The sequence below is a fragment of the Chelonoidis abingdonii genome, chromosome 1, assembly GCF_003597395.2.
Source record: "Chelonoidis abingdonii isolate Lonesome George chromosome 1, CheloAbing_2.0, whole genome shotgun sequence".
Lineage (NCBI taxonomy): Eukaryota > Metazoa > Chordata > Testudines > Testudinidae > Chelonoidis > Chelonoidis abingdonii.
This window is the reverse complement of record NC_133769.1, coordinates 129,529,195-129,555,048: the sequence shown is the minus strand read 5'-3', so window position 1 is coordinate 129,555,048 and position 25,854 is coordinate 129,529,195. Positions and strand designations below refer to the sequence as shown.

The 25,854-nt window shown below is 38.3% G+C and overlaps 1 protein-coding gene across 1 annotated transcript in view; it reads right to left on the bottom strand.

Moving 5' to 3' along the window:
* Positions 1-1,529: 1,529 nt before the first annotated feature.
* The window catches only part of STK38L (serine/threonine kinase 38 like), a 60,454-nt gene continuing 36,129 nt past the window's right edge, over positions 1,530-25,854 (bottom strand). Inside the window, exons 2-14 of the mRNA XM_032767263.2 lie at positions 25,450-25,594; positions 24,070-24,121; positions 21,629-21,751; positions 21,097-21,180; positions 16,139-16,262; positions 15,292-15,446; positions 14,222-14,324; positions 13,313-13,374; positions 11,262-11,379; positions 10,696-10,819; positions 7,946-8,041; positions 5,785-5,876; positions 1,530-4,195 (exon numbers count right to left, since the gene is read on the bottom strand). Coding sequence (XP_032623154.1) covers positions 4,068-4,195; positions 5,785-5,876; positions 7,946-8,041; positions 10,696-10,819; positions 11,262-11,379; positions 13,313-13,374; positions 14,222-14,324; positions 15,292-15,446; positions 16,139-16,262; positions 21,097-21,180; positions 21,629-21,751; positions 24,070-24,121; positions 25,450-25,594 — 1,406 coding nt within the window. The 3' untranslated portion in view covers positions 1,530-4,067. The remainder of the gene's footprint in view (positions 4,196-5,784; positions 5,877-7,945; positions 8,042-10,695; positions 10,820-11,261; positions 11,380-13,312; positions 13,375-14,221; positions 14,325-15,291; positions 15,447-16,138; positions 16,263-21,096; positions 21,181-21,628; positions 21,752-24,069; positions 24,122-25,449; positions 25,595-25,854) is intronic.

Genomic DNA, 25,854 nt, shown 5'->3' with positions numbered 1-25,854 from the left:
TGACACACACTGCCTGGGTCCTGGCCACCGGTCTGGAGGGCTCTCCATTTTAATTTAATTTTAAATGAAGCTTCTTAAACATTTTTAAAACCTTATTTATTTTACATACAACAGGAGTTTAGTTCTATATTATAGACTTATAGAAAGAGACCTTCTAAAAATGTTAAAATGTATTACTGGTGCACAAAACCTTAAATTAGAGTGAGTAAATGAAGACTCGGCACATCATTTCTGAAAGGTTGCTGACCTCTGATCTAGGGCAACTTTGGGAGACTTTGAGCACTTTCAACTCTGACTGAAGTCAATGGGAGCTGAGGGTTCTCAGTACTGTGCAGAATTGGGCACAAAGGATTGAGTATAAAATATCCAGCTAGGGAAAGTTTGGTACGGGTCTTAAGTAGTCTCAGTGAATAACTTTCTAAAAACACGAAGAGAATCTTTGGAAATTAAAAGAACCCTTTAAAGGGTGGGGGGGAGAGAAGAATAAGTTATAGCTAAAGCAAGATGCAGCCAAAAAACAACAACAAAAAACCTGCTAGTTTAGAATAGTCTGAAAACTCTAAAAATGCTTTTAAATGCATGATTATTCTGTGCAGGAACTAAATCTCCCAGTAATACAACTTTAAAAAAAAGAAACGATGATTGCACACATACTATTACATTGTTACTGTGTCTCCCCAATTTCACCCCAACTCAATTCGGTATCTCATTCACATCTTATATCTTGTCTTTTCACTTGTAAGCTGTCAATTATTATATTTTCGTATTGAGCCTACCACAGTGGGGCCCAACCTAGCTGAAGCTACAGCAATAGAAATGTAAAACTATCACCATCACCCTCGGTCTTCTGCTTTTCAAAACCTGGCAATAGCGGGTTGTTAAAATATTTCGTTGTCTGAAGTGTTGCAGTAGCTATATTGTGAATGGACTTGCAATAAAAAAGTATGTTTGCAGTGTTGTTGTAGCTGTGTTGGTCTCTCTCAGATTCTGAGACAAGGTAGGGGAGGTAATACTTTTTATTGGACCATCTGCTGTTGGTGGAAGGGACAAGCTTTCACTCCTCAGGACCTGAAGAAGAACTCCGTAAAGTTTGGAAACTTGTCCCTTCCACCCCCAAAAGCTGGCCGAGTAAAACATATTACATGTAATCATTTGCAATAGTTGCCACAGAGATGGCATGCACCCAGGAAAGGGAGATGGTTCTTCCCATAACAAATAGGTAGGGCAAGTTCTCCACGAGAGACTCAATTTACTAAAATGTGGTCCACACAGGAAAAAGTTTGGGAAGCTATAATAAATAGTAATAACTATTTGTATACACATGGTTGCCGTTTATGTATTGATAGCAACAGCAGCATGGCTAATTCTTTTGACCGAAGGCAACTGTAGCTTTGACAGGTATATGATGGAATTCAACATGGGCATATCCAACACCGAAAGCCTTCAAATGTCTCAGAAGTCCTGTGTCGTCTATGCGTTTGGAAAGTAAAATAAAACAACATTATGAACTGGGTTAAAAAACCTGCAACTTTACAAAAGAATGCTATGTTTATTTTCAAATGCTGTAAAAAGCCTCATATAAATCTTTTATAATGCTTCTATGTAACTTTCCCCACCACAACTAATGCAACAGTCCAGGAAAAAAATATAGCAGTTGCCATTTAGACTCAGAGAATGATCTTTTGTAATATGAACAACATTAAAAGGACAAGGTACAGTATGTTACAATGCTTGTAATTATCCCACACTGTATGCAATGACTTAGGTTTTTAATAATTGATCTATAAAAATAAAATTTACCCAACTCGTCAGCAAGGCAAATTAACAGTGCAAATGCAGTCTCAACAATATTCAATTCTGAATGCTGGCAACATTACTTTGTATTTTTAACCCCTTCTCACACACACAAAATAATCCCCTGACCATCATTTACTGCCTGTACCTCAGTTTATTAACCCATGCTGATTCAAGATGGACCCAAGTCCAAAAATTCAGCTGTATTTCAATCCAAAACTTCCTCCTCAGTTTGTGAGTAGTCAGATACAGGATTTTGGTTCAGGCTCACCTCTATGCAACTGATGATTTAACAGTTTCTCCTGCTGGAATAGGTTAACTTCCCAGAAAAAAAAACTTTTATGAATTGTATACCCCATTCCACATTTAAACAGAAGTTAACAAATCATAGGCATGGAAATCAAAACTTCACATGGTTGCAAACATCAAGCCATTGCAGGATCTTTGGTACTCTGAGAATAAGAAAGAAAATGGCACAATGACAAACACTGTCGAAAGGAAAAATTAACAAGCAAAAAGATATGTTGCTCTTCCTTGTTTTTGGAAAGCCAGTGTAGATAAACCTTCTGTTGTCTTTACATCATTACAGTGTCACAGTTTTGCCTTTAAAAAGAATTCCCACTACTATTCTAAAAGCAGTATTTTAATATTTTCTTTAATTTGACTTGCTGATTAGATTAAAATAATGCCTTTTTTCAGAAAATAAAGAAATTCAACTATCACGATAAGGGAGATTATGATGCTAAATATACTGTAGTAAGTCTCCCTAACAGTGTAACTCCTATGTGAGTATTCATTTGATTAACCATTGGCAGTTTTATATGCAAATTATTTTTAGTGTTATGACTAAAGGAGGGTGTAGATTTTCCCCTGGAGATAAACCAATTAATATGTACAGACAAATCAGCATATTAGGTGTTTGCTATTTCCATGAAATCTCCTTAATAAATTACCTTCATTTATCTTGCGAAGTTCAATTACATAGGGCACATTTTTGATAAAGAATGTCTACTTACTCTATATTAATTGTGGTTCTTCAAGATGTGTGGCCCACATGGATTCCACTTCTGGGGTGCATGCACCTAATAAATATGAGATTAGATTCTTTTGAAGAGCAGTGTCTGTTGCGGCCGCATCTGCGTCCTGGATGTTCTGAGGGCATAAGGGCCAGAGTGGGCCCAAAAATCCCTCAGGGAAGGTGGTCAGGCTGTGGAACATCTCAAAGAACCACAGGTTACTGTAAGGCAAGTAACCCTGCTTACATAATTGCCCACATATGTGCCACTTCTGGTGCCTCACAAGCAGTGACCTCACTGTCCAGAGGTCTACTTGCAGTCTGTTTAAACAATGGCTGCAGGACAACTCTGCCAAAGTGGACATCAGATCTGGAGCTCTTTACTAAGGAGTAGCACTGAATGAAATGGTAGCTGCCCTACATAGCTCAAAAAAGGGAATGCCACTTAGAGGAGCTGCAGATGTTGCAGAAGCGTGATGGAATGGGCCCTGATCTGCAGAGGTGGAGCTACAGAAGTTGATTAATAAGGTTAAGTATCCGGTGGAACCTGTCCTATAGTTGGTATGCTCTCACTGCTGAGCAAGAGGAGTATTTTTCTTCCACAAGTGGAGCTACCCTTTCAGGTGTTCTTGGGATTTCTGAAATATCTGTACCAAGGCGAGGGGCTTCTTTGAGGAAAAGAGCAATGTTGTCTCTGGTTGTTTGGTGACTGTTAAATTACTCTGTGCATGGGTGCATGTACACCAGGAGAGGAATCCATGTGGACAATCACTCGAAAGAGACCTTTACAAATATGGTTGATGGTTTTTATACCGTATATCTAAAACCCACCAGGACAGCAGTAAAATAATGGTGCTGCAACATTAGCCCATGTTGCTTTTTAAAATGATATGTTTTTCTCCTGGGTGGATTAGATGGCTTACAGTACAAACAAAGCCACAGTACACAGAGGCATAATTAACCTTTATACACACATAGGCAGTGCAGTTACAAAGGGATGTCTGACCCTTTTATTCCAGTACCTTTGTATAATAAAGTTAACAAAAATATTCAAATATAAAAAAAAAAAAGCCAGCTGGCACTGCCAACTAATTCCTGTAGTAGTCTTAGAAATCCTAATCCTGTAGAATTTCCTTGTGAAGTCGATGCGCACCAGAGTCACTGTATTGATGTCTACGCCAAGCAGGACTGGTGATGCAGCTACCTGAGGTTTGGGTTTTTTCGTTTTGTTTTTAATTTTATGGGGTTTTGTTTTGTTTCACAACTTCCCAGCTTTCATATAGGAAGGGATAGAGCCACGCTGTGTAAGCCCTTCAAACCTCTTGTAGGTATAATTGAGGAAAACCCAGTCTTTGGATTTGTAGTCAGGTTCTGTGGTATTTGGCACTGGAATGTAGAAGTCAAAAAGAAAATTAAAAAAATTGGTATTGCTGGCAAGAGAAGTCACCACACGTCAGGCAAACAATATTGAAGTTGGTTCTCTCTAGCATAATAAAGACTGCAGGTGAAACCCTGGTCCTAACAAAGTCAATGGAAATTTTGCCATTAATTTCAAAAGGGCCAGGATATCATCCGGCATCTTTGAGGAACAAACGGCCTTTATATTGCCTGCCACAGTAAGATCCTGATCCCCAACTGTGACCACAATTAAAAAAAACACAACAACTTTTAGGAGTGCTCTCTCTCTCTCTCTCACACACACACACACACACGCACACGCACACACGCACGGTATCCCACCAAAAACAGCAGCAAAAATCAGACCTTTCCCAGTGGGATTGTACCACTCTATACTTATACTCTTTTTGAATTTCTTCACTAATTAGTGCTTTTGTGATGTTTGCAGAGCATTTAGGAGAGCAACATTTTACTTTATGAACATCTAATATTATTCCAGTACTGAACATAGAATTGTCTTGTAAAATAATTATTCAGATTAATGTTCCTATAGTTCTAGGCCAAAACGTTCAGACTTGGTGCTGAAAGTTAAGTTCTCAAGTTCATATTTAGGCATCTAAAGAATAAGCAGCATTTTCTGTGATACTGTGTATCATAAATGCCTATTAAAGTCAATGGGAGTAATAGAGCCTCAGAACTTATGAAAAGAAATGCATGTAATTTAATTCACTGCCTAAATATAGAGTTAGGTACCTAACTTCAGGCATCCAGGTTTGAAAATTCTGGCATTAAAGGAAGAGGAAAACAAACTTGCCGTTCTATAGGAGTCATTTCAGAGTTACAGAAAAAAAATTAAGATTTTGGGTAAGTGGGATGAGCTAGAAGAGTAGTAAAGACTGTTTGACGCCAACATACAAGCATGTGTCTCACTCAACACACACAAACAGTATCACTGAAGCCAGTGGGAGCTGAGGGAACCCATCACCTTGCAGATTCAGGACTCATACATTTAAGAATCTCCTGCTAAATGCTGACTTAACTTATTCAAAAGTGCCTATATGACTTACGATGAGAATTAGGTTCCTAAGTCACTTAAGTGTTAGTTTAACCTTAGTACTGCTGCTTGTCAAACATTTAGATGCTTTTGAAATTTTGCCTGCAAAGAATATAACATTTGCATCGGGCTGAAACTGCAATGTTACCAAACATCTGAAAACCAATTAATGCAATACATTTTACCAAAAATGTGGCAATATTGTCTATATCGTGAAATCCTGTAACTGCTTACCAGTGAGGCAACAAACACACACACACACACACACCCCTTTTCCCCCCAGATTAAAAGCTATCTTTTCACACTCCTCGAGAAAGAGGATTAAGAAAGGGGTAGTTCACAGATTTAGGGTTTTTTTTAAATTTAAATACAGTTCACTAACAAAAGTTTCCAGATAATCCAAATACAGTGCAGGTCTGAAGTAGTTGGATCAAGATACGGGGAAAATGAATATAAAGGAAATAAAATTTATGGTTATATTTTGGGATCTGTTAGATAAGACTGCAATTTACAAAGGTCTCACCTGGCTGTAAAATATCAGATTCAGGAAATTCATCGAAATTGGAAGTGTCATCAATACTTTTGATTTCTATAGAGATTGCAGCTGGCCTCTCCCTACACACACAAAAAAAGAGAACTGAATAGTAAGAAAAGCTTCATTACTTTTCATTTTGCTACAGGATGACAATATCCCCCTTGTAAACATGAAGGACAAGATTCTCAGCTGGTGTACGTTATACCTCCACTGACTTCAACTGAGCTGCATGATTGGGTGGGATGACCATCAAGGAGAAATATGGGCTTTTACATATAAAGGTACAATATTTACAAGACACAAGTTTATCTGTATCCTTAAAGGATGGTAGCAGCAGTTGTCTCTATTGGCCATATTTTGAGTGCCACTAGAGTCAGTTTTAAAAGAGATGCCCTTGTTTTTCACTCATAGTTACAGCCCTTTCTCCTTTTCATTCTCATTCTCTTTGTCATTTCTGTGTATACTTTTTTTGTTTGCTATTTTTATTTGCTGGGTTTTTTTAATTTTCTTTTTTCCCCCTCCTCAAATGAGCTGGTCAGAAGGCTACATGCTACTTGGGGGAGACCCCTGGCTGCTCTCTGGGGATGGGCCACATGTATTTTCAAAGCCATGAATCATACTGTCAGCTTGTTACAGTATGGGTAGCTGTGGGAGCAGGGGGAGAGGTGGCTGGCTTCTAAGGTCTGGCCTACTGCAGCCATGGGAGCAAACATGCTGGGGGTAGTTGAGTGCAAATCAGGAATCTCTCTGATTTCCCTGCCACCACTGCTTTCTGTCCTGCAGCACTGCAAACTAGTCTGGATTCTCTCTAGTTTGGGGAATGCTGCATAACAAACAGATCGGCTCTATGAATGTCAGTTCCCTCCTCTGAGAATAAGGCTGGAATTGCTTGTTTTTCCAATACAGTAACTCCTCACTTAAGGTTGTCCCAGTTAATGTTGTTACATTGCTGATCAATTAGGGAACAAGCTTGTTTAAAGTTGTGCAAAGCTCCCTTAGAACGTCATTTAGCAGCTGCCTGCTTTGTCCACTGCTTGCAGGATTCTCTGGAAGAGCAGCCCCTCCTTGTGGGGATTAGAACCAGGGGGAGCCGGCAGCCCCCATTCCCCCATCAGCTTCCATAAATTTCCTGTAAGGTATGCAGCTCAGCATCTGCCCAGCAGCAGCTCAGGTGGCCTTCCCCCCTACCACTGTGCTGCTCCTGACCTGCCCTCTGCCTTGGAGCTGCTTCCAGGAGCTTCCTGCTTGCTGGGGGGACGGGGCGGGGGAAGAGAAGAGGGTTGCTGATGTCAGGATGTCCTCATTGCTGCCCTCCCCCCAAAAAAGTGGAGGAGGGGACAGTCATAGAGCTCAGCGACAGAAGGGGACGGGGAGAGCTTGCAGGAAGCTGTTGCTTCCTGTCTGAACTGGCTGATTAGCTTAAAAGGGCAACATACTTGAAGTGGGGTCAGTGTACTTAAAAGGGCAATGCATGTCTTTCTCTCTCTCTCACTCATGCATGCACCCCCTAACACTTTGAAAAGTCGACACCTATGCAGCCGTACATGTGCTGTCAGGAGGAGGGAGTGGTGTGCACCAGCTGGATAGTGTGGGTTCATCATCATGTTCAGTTTTTGCAGGGAAGTGTTTGCAGCTACTGCCCTGCATCTATTGTGTTTCCTCCCTCCTGCCCTCAGTCCATGCTGCCTTGTAGAGTGTGAGGCTACATTAACAATGGCCTATTAACCATTGAGGGCTCAGCTGAGTGCTAGTTCATCATTTAGCAGAAAGGCAATCCCTGGGAAATATTCCACCCTCTTACTCCACCACCTCAACCAAGCTTCACAATCATTCATTGCTGTGTACAATATTAAACTGTTTGTTTAAAACTTATACTGTATATGTATATAATGTCTTGTCTGGCAAAAAATAAATTCCCTGGAACCTATCCCCCCATTTAAATTAATTCTTATGGGGAAATTGGATTTGCTTAACATTGTTTTGCATAAAGTCGCATTTTTCAGGAACATAACTACAACGTTAAGTGAGGAGTTACTGTAGTTACACTTTAAAATAAAAAGCTAATTAGGATAAGTTATTCCTGCCTTTACAGCATATGAAGTTATTGCTACCAACATTTCCATCCAATATACAAAGCACATCTATATACCTGATATGTCCCCAGTCAACTTCTTCAAAAAATGGATGATCCTTTATTTCCTCTACTCCATTACTACCAATTCTATTTTCTGAATCAATACAAAATCTGAAGGGGGGGGGGGGAAAGAATGTTACAATCAATGCAGAAAAGAGCATATCAAATACATCATTGTACAATCCTGCAGCAGGGATTTTATAAAATCCTTTAAATTGCTTTATCTTTGGATTGTTCAACATCCCATTACACCTAGAAAAATCACAGAAATAAAATGTTGTCAGCCATATTATAAAAGGCACAATGCTACAATGGTAATATCTTATACTTCCCTTTCAGCTCCAGGCTTTTGTGAACAAGTTGCTGCCAGAGCTGGTTATTATTCCAAACTGGTAACAGGAAGGCATTTCGTTTCTTGGAATTTCCAGTTTCTCCACATGGTCTGGCCCAAGAGAGATATCTTGATTTTAAAGCATCCATTTCTGTTAAGTACTCTCTCTTTTTAACCAACCTCCAAAACCTTCTTATCCTCCCACTTTAAACAGCAGCACGTTCCATCAGACAAGTCAGTGCTGTGCTGTGATTCAGCCTTCTGGAATTGATAGTTTAGCCACCAGACAACTGGAGAAGCAAGTGCCTTGTCAAGCATCCATAATGGAGAAAACAATAAGGCCCTTTCAAATAAAGAGTCCGGACCCTTTAGGTGCTGAGCCACCAACTGATCTAATTTGCAGATTGGGCCTTCAGTTTGGTGCATGACAGTGTGCTGCCCTCCCATAAACGCCTTTGCTGACGGACATGCTGCTTTTGTATAAACTAATGTTGCTTCTGAAAGCTGATTTGTTTAACTAGTTTCCACTTCTGCTTTCAAGTAGTCACCTATTCCGTACTGAAAGCAGTAGACAATTTGTGCTCAGCAACAATTTTTGTCCAGCAGATGGAAGATTCTCTCCATTATTTCAGGCAACAGAGTTACAAGAGAGTGTCTGTTTGGCAGTGGCTAACATACTCAGAGCAATTCAATTATTAGAATCAATATGGGTAACTGACTATACTTAAATGATCACAACATCCAGATTCATAAAACATTTTACCTGCCAAATCTTCATAGAAACAAAACCTCCTTCTTGCCAGTACAAAGCAAGTTCTGACAGGCATTTCAGTAATGTGACAAGTCATTCAGGTTATAAATTGACTAAGCTATACTCTCACAAGAGTGATATTCTTGGCTTACATCTGAATGGCACTTGTTGAGTACCCTTCTGCCAAAAAATAAAAAAGCTAAAGAAAAATTATTTCTAATCTGATCCTTGAAATCAAATCAAATCCCTACAGGTCAATCAATATTAGGTAAGGAGTAAACACCATCACCAAGAAATGGCTTTTGGAAAATGTGATTTTATCCATACAGCCCAACAATCTCTATATTGGAGTTTTCAGGACAAATTACTTAGTGGCCTCAGAGTCCGGCCACCAACTCTTGCTGGTGGCCACTCTCACACTTTTTCCTAAAATACTTAATTAGCTTTAGGAAAAACAAATAAATATGCACACATACACGTCCAAATCATTGTAATTTATTTATTGCTAGCTAGTAAGTCAGTTGTGAAAAGTGATATTAACAAACATACAAGTATCACTTACTCAGCCTCAGCAAATGTGGGGACAAATTAAGCCCTGGATTGTGGGAGTGTCAGGGAAAGCGGGGGGGACCATAGGCAACTGGGAGGGGTGGCTGGGAGGCAGCTGGGGGCCGGAGCCTGACGCTGAGGGGAGGCGGCCTGGGAACAGCCCGAAGCTGCGCAGACAGAGCCTAGGGCCTGCCACCATTCATCCAGAGCTCAGGGCTGGAGCCCGAAGCCCCATGGCCAGAAGATGGGGAACTCACCAAGTGACTGCTCCTCCAGCGCTGTGCCCCACGTGTCTCCAGAGAGGGGCAGGGTCCAACTCCTGCTGGAGGCCCCAGCAACCAACACTAAGGCAATGCATCCAGGAGCAACGGGGAGTGGAGGGAAGGAGGCACTGCTTTGCCCCTCTTATTACCCATCACAGCCCAGGAGGCTGTGGTTGCAAAAAAAGCCCATGGTGGTCACATTCAACCACAGTGGCTGCATTTGAGAAGTGCTGATTAAGTCAAACTCCATTATATCTGCTGCATTGTTTTGTTGGCTCTAAATTGATGTGCTTTACGTGCTGGATGCTGTTCAGTTTTTCCAGTTCCACAATGGATAACCGAAAATTTGATTTTTAAAACATTCTTTTTCCTTCAGATCTGTTCTGTCTCTACTGCTGGAGACAGACACGCCAAGAGATTTGCAATTGCATTATTCCGATTCCCTCATGCAAAGCATTCAGATGAGAATTTAAAACAAATTTTTGTGAGGTACAATTGAAAAACTGAAAAATTGAAATATTTACCAAGAATGGATGAAGTGGATAGGAGAAAGGGCAAAGTGGGAGAGGTACCTGGATGGGGTCCTTCAACTTCTCTTTCAACCTAAAACTTTCTGTGTCTAAAATTAAAAGATGCTTTGATCTTCCACTTGATTGAATAAATTTCTCTCAGATAACTGTGGACTATTATTAATAATTTTTATGGTGCTTGTCACAAAAGACCTCCAGAAATGGTTATATGGGGAGAAGGAGATGAGTTCAGCACCTTTCCATCCTGCAGAAATGAGTTTCTCCACACACTGGAAAATGAACGTAATGGAAGAGGATCATGTCTATGGGTCTGAATGGCCACAAAAGTTTTAGTTACTAACCTCAGAATTAAGTCCTTTGCTTTTTCTGAAATGGGCACCTCTGGGGGAAACACCAACGTTTCTTTCCAGTTCATAACTTTCCTATATGTTTCTTGTGGCGTTTCAGAGCAGAAAGGTGGATACCCTACAGAAACGGAAAAAAGCTTAATGAGCTTTTCCAACATTAGAAAAGTGTACCTAGGCCCAGTATGACATAAAACAAAACTATTTTGCTACCTCTCCCTCAAATTTCTGCATGGCAATGTCAACTAAAAAAATTCTCTCCTTGAAAATTACAAAATACTTTTGAAATTGTAATATTAAAAGTTAAGGGGACTGAATCTGTAACAATTTTTAACAGCGAGGGTGATCAAATACTGGACAAAACTACTAAGGTTAATGTCTTCAAATTAAGAGTGGATGCCCTTCTGGAAGAGCTACTTAGTTGAGCACAAATTGTTGGGCTCAGTAAAAAAAAGTTACTAGATGAAATTCTATGCCTTGTGTTATACAGTAGGTCAGACTTAGTCATCTAATGGTCCCTTTTGACCCTAAAATCGATCTCAGGGTTGGTAATAACAACATACCTATTAGCATTTCATACATAATCACTCCCAAAGACCACCAGTCACACAACTTGTTGTACCCAGTCTGCATAAATACTTCTGGAGCAATATAATCTGGGGTCCCAACAGTAGAGTATGCCTGGAAAACAAAACAAAACAAAAAAGTAGGGGTTGGGTGGGCTCTGTATATGGGTTATACGCTCACCATTTTAAAGTTCTGTGAAGAAAAAAAACTTACTGGAATTAATAGATAGAGTACTGCTATTTAGTAGAAAAAGGATAAGTAATTTGATAAGTCATAATACATAAAACCCAAAAGAGACTGTTTATTTAGATACACAAGCACAGAACCAAAAATAACTGTGAAGTTAGACTGCCACCCCCACCCCCAAGCATGAAGAGCCCATAGCACGTATAGTACATACAGACTGAAATATCAATGATTCCTTAGATCACATTTCTTTATACATTTTAGCCTACTGTGTTACTAGTAAATTACAAAAGTAGTCAGAAAAAGTGTACATTCAACATCTAACTCTCCTGAAACACTAACAAACTGTTCTCTATATGAGCGTGTCTGCACTGCAGAATTAACTCAGACTCTTATTTCGGTGTTTCCCCTAACGTGGCTTCCATTTACACACAAAAAAAGTGAGGTGTACTTTGTACCCGGGCTCACTGGCCTATCCTGGGGTACAGGTTAAAGCTAGAGCTGGTCAGGAATTTCCTGACAGAAGGAAAGTTTGAATTTCACTCATCTCTACTTAAAGCCCAAATGCTAATTACACTCAGGCTGGTAACCTGCCTAGGACGCAGGCTCAATCACTCAACTGCTGATACTTCTCCGATGCCTTTCCACAGATCCCCCTCCATGCCCAGAAAGATAGACGACAAGTTCTCCTACAATTCACTAGGAAACAATCAGAGAGCGTCTCATTTTACTGCAGTGCTAAGAATCATGGGATGAGATCTCAGAAGTCCTAGTGCCTCACACAAGCGAGTGCAGTGCCAGTGTTGACTCAGTCAAGTGGACCTGCTCAAGTATGGCTTTATGGTTTGGCTGCTCACACCCAAACTAGACCCACCCAGGGACTCACACCCAACTGCCAATCACCCAAGTTAACCCTGCAGTGAAGACACAACAACCTATAAAATTATAAAACACACAAGTAAATAGATGTTTTGAAAAACAGATGTTTCAGATTTTTTAAACCACCTCAACCTCTAAGGTAAATTTTATCAAGTCAAGAAATGCCAAAGTTAAGAGTCAGAAAGCAATGTTTGCCTGGCTGTACTGGACACATACAATGTTTATTATTTTTTCTATTTATAAATATTTATTAATATTTTCAAATACAGCAGAGACATACTTGTGTTATTATGTTATGAGTTTAATATATTAGAGTTTGTGATTTACAAAGCGTACAACTGAGTTCATATAATTGAATGAACTAAGTGGTTGAGTTACCTTTGCTGTTGGACTGTTTTTGAATGGCCTCACTTAGGCACTGATCATGCAAACACTTGCTATTAGCATTAATTCTGTGTATGATGATAGCACTTAGAGAACCCAACTGAGAGGGGGGCCCCACTATGCAAGGTAATATACAAACATATGTAAGAGGCAATCCCTGCTCTGAAGAGTTTCCAGTCTAAATGACAAGACAAATGAAAGGTGGGAGGGGAAACAAAAGCACAAAGTAGTGAACTGACTTGACAGCAGGTCCAGTGGCAGAGCCAAGAATAAGTGCTCAAAGTGGCAGATCTGTATAAGTTTCCATGGCTCCATGCCATGAACATTTATATCAACTGAAGATCTGCTCTCAGGTCTTGTGACTGAATTTGGTGCCTTAACCACTAAACCACACTGCCTCTTGACTACAGTGGAGCTACTCACACAACGTTAAGTACATTCATGTTTGCGTGATCTGGGCCTTTGAGATTTTAAGGCAGCAATTTGAACATTAATGCAGATTTTTTAAATTTGTCTCATGTTTGTCTTTACAAAGAGGTATGTGCAGACAACTTTATTTCTACAAAATTTAACTAGGTTCCACTGTGAAGTGACTCACCAGCTGTCGTCTGTTCTTCTTCCATGTTTCTGCTTTTCTCTTTGAGTTCATATTCTGAAATGCTTATTTACAAAACAGAGTTATTAGACATTAAAAGATTTGTGAAGGAGTACAAAAAAGAAAAAAAATCAGCCTGTTTGATTACATATGGTTTTTACACAATAATCTTTTTGTACCTTTAAAATGTTCTATTACAGATTTTTATTTTTTTGGTAGAATTGGAGAGGGAAAAAGGAGGTTATGTCAAACAATTCTAAGCTGCCAGGATGGGGAATGTTTAAAGTGCAACAGTAACAATAATGATATTTGATACAATGATCCAAGGATTTCTTAACGTTTTACCAACACTAACTGAAGCTCAACACCTTTATGATAGGCCTGGTAATGTATATACACTGATTACCCCTTCCACCAATAAAATACAGGCACTTCTGACCATGGCAGCCATTGCAGAGCAAAGCTGGAAGTCAAGAACAAGGAATCTGAATTAAACCACAGAGGGAATTTAGATCAGTAGCATGTAATTAGTAACCTACCGTTGAAATGTGACCATGGCAAATAGGATGACACCCTTACCATTATGAAAAGTTTCATGAGATCATTATTGATCTCAGCTAGAATGTCCTCATCAGTTGGAAGAATATTTCCAGCAGCACATGGTCCTCTAACATTATGGGGAATGGGTTTAATTCAGATTCAGAGAAAAAAGTGTCACCAACAGAATCACCAACATCATCTTCTTCCTCTAATTGCTAGTATTCGGTGTACTGTTCTCCCATTCAAAAAAAACCAACGCAACCCAACCCAGTCTTGCTTATTCTGTGAAACCTAACAGGCTTACAATTACAGTGTAGAATGGCTACAGCCTTAAGCCGCTTAACACTTTAACTAGAACACCTTTATACTTACAAAAGTCACTTGGCGGATTGTGTGTAAGGTTCCTGTAGAATTCAGTTCGGTGAGCTTTCTTTAAACCAGTGCACAGTCCAAAATCAGATAGCTTCACGTGACCCTACAGAATCAGAGAAGATACAAACATTGTTGGGAAAGTTGAGTGTTAGAGGGGGAAATACGTTTTAACAACATTACCTGCTTGCTTCAGAAATGTGTCAACTGCAGATTTGTGCAGCATTATTTATCTAGAAGGCATTATAAGGACTGAATCTTTATACACCAAGAAAGAATGATTTTTCTGAGCAGGGGAATCACTGCGTCTTTTTTGTAATGAATGAAGTATGCTTAATTATTCCAAAGAATGAAGGAGTTTTGTTTATTTGATGCGTGGGGTTAGAAGGGAAAAGAATGGAAAAGTACAATATTGTTTACTAGGAAGTCTCAGTTAGGATGAAATATACTTAAACAATTTTGATATTGTGTTTTAATCCAGTTTTATAGATGGATTTAGAAAGATCTGAGGTGGTCAACAGACTCACTTAAGGTAACAGACCAGTTTAGTTTCCTAGCTCTCAAAATCTTGCTCTAACCAGTAAATCTCCCTTCTGATCAGTTAACAGAGAAAAAGCCAAATGAGATAATTGCATCAAAAGTTACAATGATCATTTAAAAGAAAAACTGTACATTTCTGTAGCATTGTCAGTATATTTTGTACTTTATGCTTTTCTTAAAGTCTCAGACTGCAACATCAATTAATGTATGTGAATGTGGTTTTAGCCTGAGGCTACAGTCTGCACGTACATTGGACATTGTGGATGGGTCTTTTCTAGCATTTAAGAAGATCCCGATTTTACTTTACTGAAAATGTTTACAACAATGTATTGCTACTTTTGCTATGCTAATTGTATAGATGTTCTACAACATAAAATACGGGAGGCAGATTCTAACTTCACTCCCTCCAGTTTAAACACTAGTGTAATGCTAATGGCTCCAATGGAGTTATTTCTGATTAACACTAGTGTAAGGGAGATTGGCGTCAGACAGTAGAAGCTTAAACTTAAATAGTTTACAAACAAGTCACATGCCTTGGCATCCAGCAAGAGGTTATCTGGTTTAATATCTCTATGGATGAATCCCAGCTGATGAATGGCATCTATGGCCAGCACAGTTTCAGAAATGTAAAATTGTGTTTCCTCTTCTGTTAAAGTGTCTTTCTTCATAAGTAAGGTCATCATATCACCTACCCACAGAGAAAAACACATTAGAAAGACCAGTGCATTTTAATTACCAAGGATAGTCCTACTGGAAATAGCAGTAGATTCCATTAGAATCCTACAATTGGCTTCTGCATGTTTCAGCTGCAAAGCCAATCCTCCAAGGAACTGCTAGCCCAATAGACCCATTGTTACTCTGCTTCAAAGCCTGTTTGGCAAATTGGACCTAGCAGGAACCAGCTGAAAATTATTAACTGGATTTTTAAGTAGGGTACTCAGTGAAGTGGAGTCACTTGAATTTAGGGTTACCAGATGTCCTGATTTTATAGGGACAGTCCTGATTTTGGGGTCTATTACCCCCACCCCCTGTCCTGATTTTTCACATTTGCTGTCTGTTCACCCTAATTGAATTACGTATCTCCTAAGATATACCACACAGTAATTGTTTTCAGTAATAGCCACTTTCACAGTTGGTGGCATAAGTAGAGAACAGCAGAACATCTGATTACAGGAATGATTTAATCCAAACCCACAACTATTATTACAGATGTTCTAAAGACACAAAAAAAATATGCAGGAATGTGCATATCACTCACACTGGAACTTAACACAGCATAAAAATCCCATGAGCATCAAGTATTTAAGATTGCTTTTGTCATCAACTACATAAAAAAGGAATAGATACTTTAGCCACTGAACTCATTGGTTTGCTTTTTACCTCCAGGTAGGAACTCCATGATCAGGTAAAGATTCCTTTTATCCTGAAAACTATAAAACATTTTCACCACCCAAGCACCATCCGCTTCGACCAATATATCTCTTTCTGCTCTGATATGGGCCACCTACATGCACAGATAATAAACAAATGGTCATTAATATCAAAGACAATTATTACTTTAATATTAAATTGTATTTCTAGTTACTGTACCAATCACTGCATTGTTCACGATCTCTGATGAAGAAACTTTATAATCCTGTGTCAGGGTGCTGGGCAACAGCAGCTGAGCCAACACTCTGATCACTGTAACTAATTAATTACTCTAGAGTAGATCTCATTAAGAAGAGCCGTGCCTAACTGATGGGCTGAGGAGAACTAAGAGGCTAATTAGCCCATCAGGCAGATGATACAACAGACACAGGAAGGTGGGAAGAGAAGGGAAGCAGAAAAAGGGAGAGAGATCGCGAGATCTCCCCTGCTTCCAGAACTGAGGTCTCCCTAGGACAGTAAGCATAAGGCTGTAGAGTCGGCTGAATGCCTTTGTACAGATCTCTCGAGAGCCGCTCCAGCCCCAGTCTGCCAGGTTCCAAAACTCCGGTTTTCAAAGTCTAAACCCAGCCATTCTCAGGCTGGTTCTGGCTCGTTTAATAGGTTGATTAGCTTGTGCTGTCACTAATTATTGCCATACCCTTTCAGTTACCATTATGGGCAGTTCGCAAATGCAAGTCGTTTTTTGCACAAGAGAAACTTAACGACTTGAAATGGTAAATTTTTGTAACCCTGCTGTAACGTGACCCTGCATTTATCACGATCGAATTTCTGGACCGCAATTATCACATTATAATGGGGTTTCACCATACCTACAAATGTCTGGAATGTAATTTGAAAGTCAGTGTGAAAGCCCGGTACAAGTGTAGGATCTTGTCTTAAATTATGAAACAGAGGTAAGTGATGGGTGGAGTATTATTATTGACTATAAATTATCAGACCTCTCATTTATGTATCCCAAGTGAGCTGATAACTGTTTTGTATAATAATAGGTTCCTTATAGCATGGTTGAGGATGAATCTTCTCTAATAAGAATGGGTTGGTTGCTAAATTAACCACATCTGTAGAAATGAGAGATACATTGGTACTGCCAGTTTCAGCAGCTTTTACTTCAGAGCCTGTTTGTCTGGCAGAAGATATAGGTAAAATACAAGTGCCTGAGCTGCAGTGAAATATCCCAAGTGATATTCCATTGGCTGAATACAACTTACTAGCAAAACTTTTGAAAAATATTAGTCAACTGTTCACAAAATGCACTGAGAAATATCCTAGGCTTTGGAACTCTTATCTGAAAACAGTCTACAGAGTAGTACAGGTGGAAAAGCACCTTGATGTATTATTTTTGTCTGCACCACTGTCAGTTGGGAGAACTGTGGCGCTGTAAAGGGGGAGCATTTCAGCAGAGAAGAGGCTTGGTGCAGAAAGACTATATGGTATGGGAACTCAGCGAGGGTCACTAGAACTTAAGGATAATGCAGCTAAGCGCTTTATCCCACTGTGCACTGTGCATTTCCTAATTCTTAAAAAAATTGAAATATGAAGAGCTGAACAACAATCCCTGACAGCTGAAGATTTTTCATGCATCAGATACAAGAAATTATTAAGTAGAAGGAAATCTTACGTTTCCAGCTTTCAGAGCTATTTTCATCAAGCAATAGAGACCTGAACTTTAATGCAATTTTTTTTACACTCCTCCTGCCGCCCAACTCTACTGGCCAGAAATATTTCTGTGATGACAGTAGACTTCACAATCCTCATTCTGTCACCTCCCCACAGCAGACTACTCACTTTAAGTTATTTGCCTACCGCTAGTTAAGCTATCCCATATTACTACCTTGAAAAAGATTTCTTTCCTCACTCCCTCCTTTTCAGAATGAGGATACTGCATACAATTAAACTTAGTTTAGAAACAAATCATGATGATCTCTCCCAGTGTCAGCTGTAGATTTTATTGCATTTATCTTCAATGTGTTGTTCCTACAGAACACATTATGCAGTGGAACATTCAGCAAATGTATGCTCCCTACTTTCTGTGAGTATGTTTATACTGTTGCTGTGGATGTAATTTCTGGCTTGGACAGATGTACCTGCACCTGCTTTGATAGAGCTAGCACTAAAAATTGCAGTGTTGTTGCATCTACACAGGCAGTGGCACAGGTTAGCCGCCTGAGTATATAACCCAGGAGATAGGGTGGGACTGTACTTTGGATACTAGTATGTGCCACCACCCGTGCTGTCATAGCTATTTTTAGTACAATAGCTCAGACAGAGCTAGCGTGGGTATATCTACCTGAGCCGGAAGTTACACTTCTTGCTGTAGTGTAGACATAACCTCTGGCATTAAACATAATTGTTATGTTTCAGTCATGTACCTATTCAAAGGAACATCTGTTTAAAACAATGGGATGGACAAAACATTTGACCAGCAGAGGGTCTAACAATCATATCTCAATTTTTAATTTGGGCCAAAAAAATTTTTTTCAAGAAACCTCTTGCATATAGAGTACTGACAGAATGCCCTGTACTTAAGACCCTTCTTTTTCAGTTTAAACTAGGGCTGTCAAGTGATTAAAAAAATTAATCATGATTAATCGCATGATTAATCATGCTGTTAAACACTAATAGAATTATGTAAATATTTTTGGATGTTTTCTACATTTTCAAATACATTGATTTCAATTACAACACAGAATACAAGGTGTACAGTGCTCACTTTTCTTTATTTTTTATTATAAATATTTGTAATAAAAATAATATTTTTCAATTCACCTAATACAAATATTGTAACGCAATCTCTTTATCATGAAAATTCAACTTACAGAGGTAGAATTATGTACAAAAAATAACTGCATTCAAAAATAAAACAATATAAAACTTTAGAGCCTACGAGTCCACTCAGTCCTACTTCTTGTTCAGCCAATCACTCAGACAAACAAGTTTGTTTACATTTGCAGGAGATAATCCTATCTTCCTCTTGTTTACAATGTCACCTGAAAGTGAGAACAGGCATTTGCATGGCATTGTTATAGCCGGTGTTGCAAGATATTTACATACCAGATGTGCTAAAGATTCTTATGTCCCTTCATGCTTCAACCACCATTCCAGAGGACATGCTGACGATGGATTCTGCTTGATAAGGATCTAAAGCAGTGCAGACCGACACATGTTCATTTTCATCATCTGAGTCAGATGCCACCAATTGAAGGTTGATTTTCTTTTTTGGTGGTTCAGGTTCTGTAGTTTCTGTATCAGAGTGTTGCTCTTTTAAGACTTCAGAAAACATGCTCCATACCTAGTCCCTCTCAGATTTTGGAAGGCATTTCAGATTCTTAAATCTTTGGTTGAGTGCTGTAGCTATCTTTAGAAACCTGATATTGGAACCTGGTCTATGTTTTGTCAAATCTGCAGCGAAAATGCTCTTAAATCAAACAACATATGCTGGGTCGTCGTCAGAGACTACCATAACACAAAATAGATGTCAGAATGCGGATAAAACCATGGAGGAGAAGACATACAATTCTCCTCCAAGGAGTTCAGTCACAAATTTAATTAACACCTTTTTTTTTTTTTAAACAAGCATCATCAGCATGGAAGCATGTCCTCTGGAATGGTGGTCGAAGCTTGAAGAGGCATATGAATGTTTAGCATATCTGGCACGTAAGTACCTCACAATGCTGACTACAAAAGTGCCATGCGAACGCCTGTTTTCACTTTCAGGGGACATTGTAAATAAGAAGCAGGGCAGCATTATCTCCCGTAAATGTAAACAAACTTGTTTCTCTTAGTGATTGGCTGAAAGTAGTAGTCTGAGTGGACTTGTAGGCTCTAAAGGTTGCATTGTTTTGTTATGGAATGCAGTTATGTAACGAACAAAAAAAACCCCTACATTTGTAAGTTGCACTTTCATGATAAAGAGACTGCACTACAGTACTTGTCTGAGGTGAATTGAACAACATTATTCCTTTTGTTTGTTTACAGTGCAAATATTTGCAATCAAAAGTAATATAAAGTGACCACTGTACACTTTGTATTCTGTGTTATAACTGAAATCAATTCATTTTAAAAATGTAGAAAAAAATTCAAAAATATTTGCTAAATTTCAATTGGTATTCTATTGTTTAACAGTGCGATTAAAACTGTGATTAATGGCAATTAATTTTTTTTAACTGTGATTAATTTTTTTAAAGTTTTAAATAAGTAGGAGAAAAGGAAGAAGTTGAGTGTATGTGTTGCAAATGGTATGGCCCAATTATTAAAATGTAAATATTTATAGGCTAATAGTTCTAAGTCTACAACAGTAAACTGTTTATTTGAATAAAGAATTTTATTTGGGGACTAGAGATATATTGTTTTCTTAAACTCAGAGATAACATTGTGTTTTGAGTTCTGTTTTAGTTCTGCACTATACGGAATTCAAAGCATTAATCTACTGAATACCTTTTTTCTCCCGTCTTTCCGTCCACCAAAATAAAACCTGATATTTACCCTGAAAAATTATTAATACTTTTTTGCACTGATTTTCATCTGTTTTTGTTGTTGTGGTAATAAATACTGATAAATTCCCAGGAAAAATTAAATAAAAAAAAAATTGAAAATGAAGGGTCCTATCTGTACTATAAAAACTGAAGAAAAAGGGCATTGTCCCTGCCCCCAGGAGCTTATAAATACAACACTTTTCAAAACGCCATTACACTACCTTATTTTCTAACCTTTATTATTATTATTATTATTATTTGTATTAGGAGCACTAGTCATAGACTAGGAGCCCACTGTGTTAGGTGCAGAACAAACACAGGACAAACTGATGGTTCCTGTCCCAAATAATTTATAATCTCATTAATTTCCTAGTATAAGCAACAGAAACACAAAAGGTATTTACTATAAACCTAGGAGCATTCCATTCCACAAACCTGCTCTTTTTCCAGCATATCAGCTTTTCTCAATATCTTCATTGCATAAATATGACCCGTATCTTTCTTCTGGACGAGGCGTACCTAAAATTAAATAGAAAACCATAATTCTAATATACCTCACAAAGTTGTTAATTGTAATATCTTGGAGGATTGAAAATTGTTGGCATTTAAAAGATGCATTTGATTTTAAAATCAGGAAGACACAAAAAAGAAACAAACATGACATAATCCATATTATGCACTTTTACACCAAATCAGAAGTTGTCTTTTTAACTTCAGTGATCAATAGATTTTAGATCTCTCTTTGAGATGATCAGTATTTTGACAAATTCATAGTCAAATCAAATATCATGTTCTTTAGATCAAGGATGCTAATTTTTAAAGTAAAATCTTAAGGGCTGGTCTACACTTGCAAATTTTCTGAAATAGCTATTCTGGAATAATTCCCTATGTGGACACTCTTATTCCAGAATAAATATAACTTTTTCTGATTTAGCTTAACCCACTTAGAAGCAAACAGGACACATACTTCCCCAAATGCTCCTCTTCCTATAACTTTTAGCGATTCAAAGTCATCTAAGCCAAGCCTAGTCCTCTTCAGTCGCAGGAATTCTGTTTCTTTGCGTGCATGCTGTGACCGACGTAGTTTTTTCTATGGAAACATATCACGTGATAATTACAAAGTTTATTGTAAGTTAAGTAACATACATAACTGAAAATATTTTGAATACATAAAACTATATTTTAGAAAAAGAAAGTTTTAGACCACAGAAAATATAATTCACCACAGATCTCTGGTCTATCTAGTCCAATATTCTGTCTCTCACATGACTTGCACCAGATGCTTCAGAGGAAGGTGCAAGAAACCCCACAAAAAGCAGGCATGAATATTCTGTCCCCCCCAGGAAGAACTCATCCTAGTACTTAGAGATTGGCTTCCACACAAAAAAAAGAAAACAACAAAAAAAAAAACCCCCACCAGCTTCAGTTCTCCATGTTTACGACAATAACATTGGTATTTCATGAACAATTATAGAGATGGTGAGGAATTTTTCAATGAAATTTTTTTGGTCAGAAAGTATTGATTCATCAAAACCAATACTTTTTGCAGGAAAAGGTCTGTTAAAATGGTTTTGGTTTTGTTGTTTTACTTGAAAATTTTTATTTCATCATCTTAAAAATGGAAAATTCTGGTTTCCCTGTTCAAAAGGATTTTTTCTTATTTGCAATACAAACTAATTATAAAAACAAAAATTAAATAGTTGAAATTGAAACAAAACATTTTGAAATAAAGAAAACATATTTCAATTGGCCGAAAACAATTTTTTTTTTTTTTTATTTTCAGTTTACAAAAATATTTGAGATTTCAACTTTTCATCCGGATTCAGGACAGAAAATATTTTCAAAATCTTCCACAGGACTTGCCCAGCTCTTACTGTACCTGTACTCCAGCCCCATTGTGTGTTTTTTGTGCTACTTGAGTAAAGAGAGACAGTTAAAAAAAAAAATTAGACAAGTCTGAGGGGAAGCTTAGTTACTGGTTTCCACTATACATGAGAGAGAGGAAAGAGACTTTGCTTAAAGTACAAACCACTGTACAATGACCTAAATAAACCCAATTACAACTCTTGAGGTTGGGTGTGAGTAGGAGGACAGGTACCAGCTGATGGCATTTCAAAGTGTTTTTTTCCAGTGAGTCTTCAAAAACTTGACCATTCACACACAAGAGGTTGAAATCTGCTACAGATGCCATTGGGTAAAATCCACTGGCCCAGAAGACAATTCTACTTTGGGGGCTGGGCAGGTGGGAAAGGTCAAGAAAAGCAAAAGTACAGGTTCCATGACTTGGACAGGGGGAGAAAAAGGCAAAAGGCAGCAATGGGTAGCCTGCTGGGCAGCAGAGATCAATATTAAGCAGGCAACTGGACAGTCATTGCAAGTCCCAATATATTTTAATATATGAAAGTGTCAAAGGGCTTCATTCTGAGAGATGCTGAGCACCTCACCTTCCAATGATGTTAACATGAGTTTAAAGGTGCTGAGACTTATGAGGGTCAGGCAATGAGTCAGTAATAAAATTTTTATATTATATTTTTATTATCATTTAAAGCCACAAGATGGCATTACATGCTCACTTGCTCTCTACTCTCTCTCATCAAAGACAGGTGTTATGTTAAATGCACCAATTCAAGAACTATTTGAGGTAGATTTTATTGTATTCTTATTGCATCACATAAAGTCCAATACAAGAAACAATTATGTGAATGACCACAGCAAGGCAATTTAATGGAGGAAATGTTGAAAGATCCAGTGGGTGTGATTCTCTTCCAACTTACATTGCTGTGAAGCAGGTTTAACTCCTTTACTGCTATAAAGCTGATGTAAAGGAAGGAAAAGCTAGGCCCCCAGTGTTTTAAAAAACAAAGGTTTGGTTCAGTGAAAATATAAAGCCACTGTGGCAAATTCAGCCTTCAGGTGAGTATGTGCAACTCCCATTGACTTCAGTGGAATTAGTCACATGCTTGAAGTTGGGTACATAGTTAAAAACCTTGCTGAATCAGGGCCTATAACCTAGATCCTCTCTTCTGTGTATTTTGTCTTCTGCCTGTATCATCCAAGTGTTTCTGGCCCTTTTTTCTTTCCTTCCCAACTCCTAACTGAATTTCAAACAGATTTGTACTCCGAAAAACAAGCGTTATGTTACATTCTTCTTGGGTGGCTCTGTCAGATTGAATTATAAGAACTGAACAGGGGTGTGAGCAACTTTTTTTTGATTAAAAAAAATTAAAGCTTATTAATGGCTACACACTAAAATATGCTGTTTGTTTACAACAGCAAAACTTATATAATAAATAAAAAATCATGTTGGATAATAAGACTGTTAACAGCCAACCGTATACTCATCGAACACCAGCTTTGAACAGTAACCATGAAAGATAAAGCCTTCAAATGTATTTCAATTGGTATTACCTCTTCATCTGCCAGGCCTTCTTCTTCCATGGCCACTTCTAGCTTTTTCTGCCTGCACAAGTAGACATACAATTACACATTTAAAAGAAAAGAAAAGAAGAAAAGAAAAATATATCAGACAGTACAAAAATTCCTTTATTTCACAGATCTCCCCTCCTTATCCTTGACACAAACTGGAGAATGGAAGCATAATATTAAAAATTTGCAATTTTAGGAGCTCTCAATGAACCCATTTCTTGGAAAAGATATCCTGTATAAAAACAAGGGATTTGAACTATTGTTTAAAGAGAACACCATGTACCTATGTCTGTCAGCTCTCTAGTCACAGAGCTCCCAATGACTACAGGGGGAGCTCCATACAAAGGCATACATGATGATATGCCTCAGTCAGCATATATCAGTTATTATATTTTGACAGCACCCGATGTCTGCATAGCATTTCACATAAAAGATGACAAAGTCTTTGCCCCAAAGAGCCATCTAAAGTCCCAGTCCTGCAAACACTTACGAAAATACTCACTTGTGCCTTTACTCACATGTGACCAGACCTGTTGAAGTCAATGGGTCACATGGGTAAGTTTATATAGGTGCGTAGTATTTGCAGGATTGGTATCTAATGGTCCAAATCCTAGATACTTTCACCCTCATCACTTTACTCACATGTACGGTCCCATTCACTTCAAAAGGCTCATACATGGGAATAAAGATTTTGAACAATGAGTGCTAGGATGTTAAGTTCTAGGGTTTCATTTTGAGCCCTTCTCTAGTTAAAAAAATCAAGACTTTTTCTCATTTTGAGAAATACAGTAGAAGCTCCTTAATAGAACTCCTCAATGGACAATCTATCCTCCCAACTGGGAGTGAGAGGCCCAATTAATAGAGTACCAACTAAATAAGAAGGAGCTCAAAGGATATTAAAACCTGTTCTTTGGTTGTATAACCTTAATAAAAAAAACTACTTCTGTTACAATAGAAACAAATATTTCATTTATTGAAACATGGTATTTTGACACTTTAATCAGTAGCTTTACATTGTGATGTAGCTGGAAACTAGGGATGGATGATACAGAGGTTAAAATGAAGTTGGTTTGGTCTATACTAGTGCTTCTGCAATTAGTACCACCAAAACTAGTGCAACAGTGAGAGATTTTAACAAATATGCTAGCCAAAACAAGCTCTTAGAGCTGAGATATATATACACCGTCAAAAGACTGTCCCCTCAAATGGTTAATAATTTGGTTAGAAATCAATAAAAGTTTTAAAGAAAAATTTGGTGCAGGGACTAAAATGACTTTAAAGCACATACTTGGTCTGTAGAAACACCACACAAGGCCAGTATAAATAAAAAGTTAGAGGTGTGAGAGAATCCAGCCACAGTACCTGGTTTCTCTCTCTTCATGCTGTAAAATTAGGTTGCTGTAGAAGTTCTCCAGTGTAAGTTTGGCCACAGTCACTCTCTCCCGGGTGTGGTTGCTCATGGGAAAGGATGTTGTAGTCCCTGCAGTCATTGCCATAGTAACATGTACTGAAACAGAGCACATGAAGTTACTCAAAGAAACTTTTTATTCCCCCCAGAAAAATCAGAGGCAATGTGAAATTCATGGGGAAGACACCTCCCTTCTATGTAAACAAATCCAAAAACATAATATTGTAAAGTTAGAGAGACTTAATAGGGGAGGATATGCTACCCACTCACCAAAAAATAACAGAAACCATTCTACTGGCAAAACAAGGAGTGAATCGTATCAGAGAACCATGCTGGCTACAGGCAACTAACCCACATGT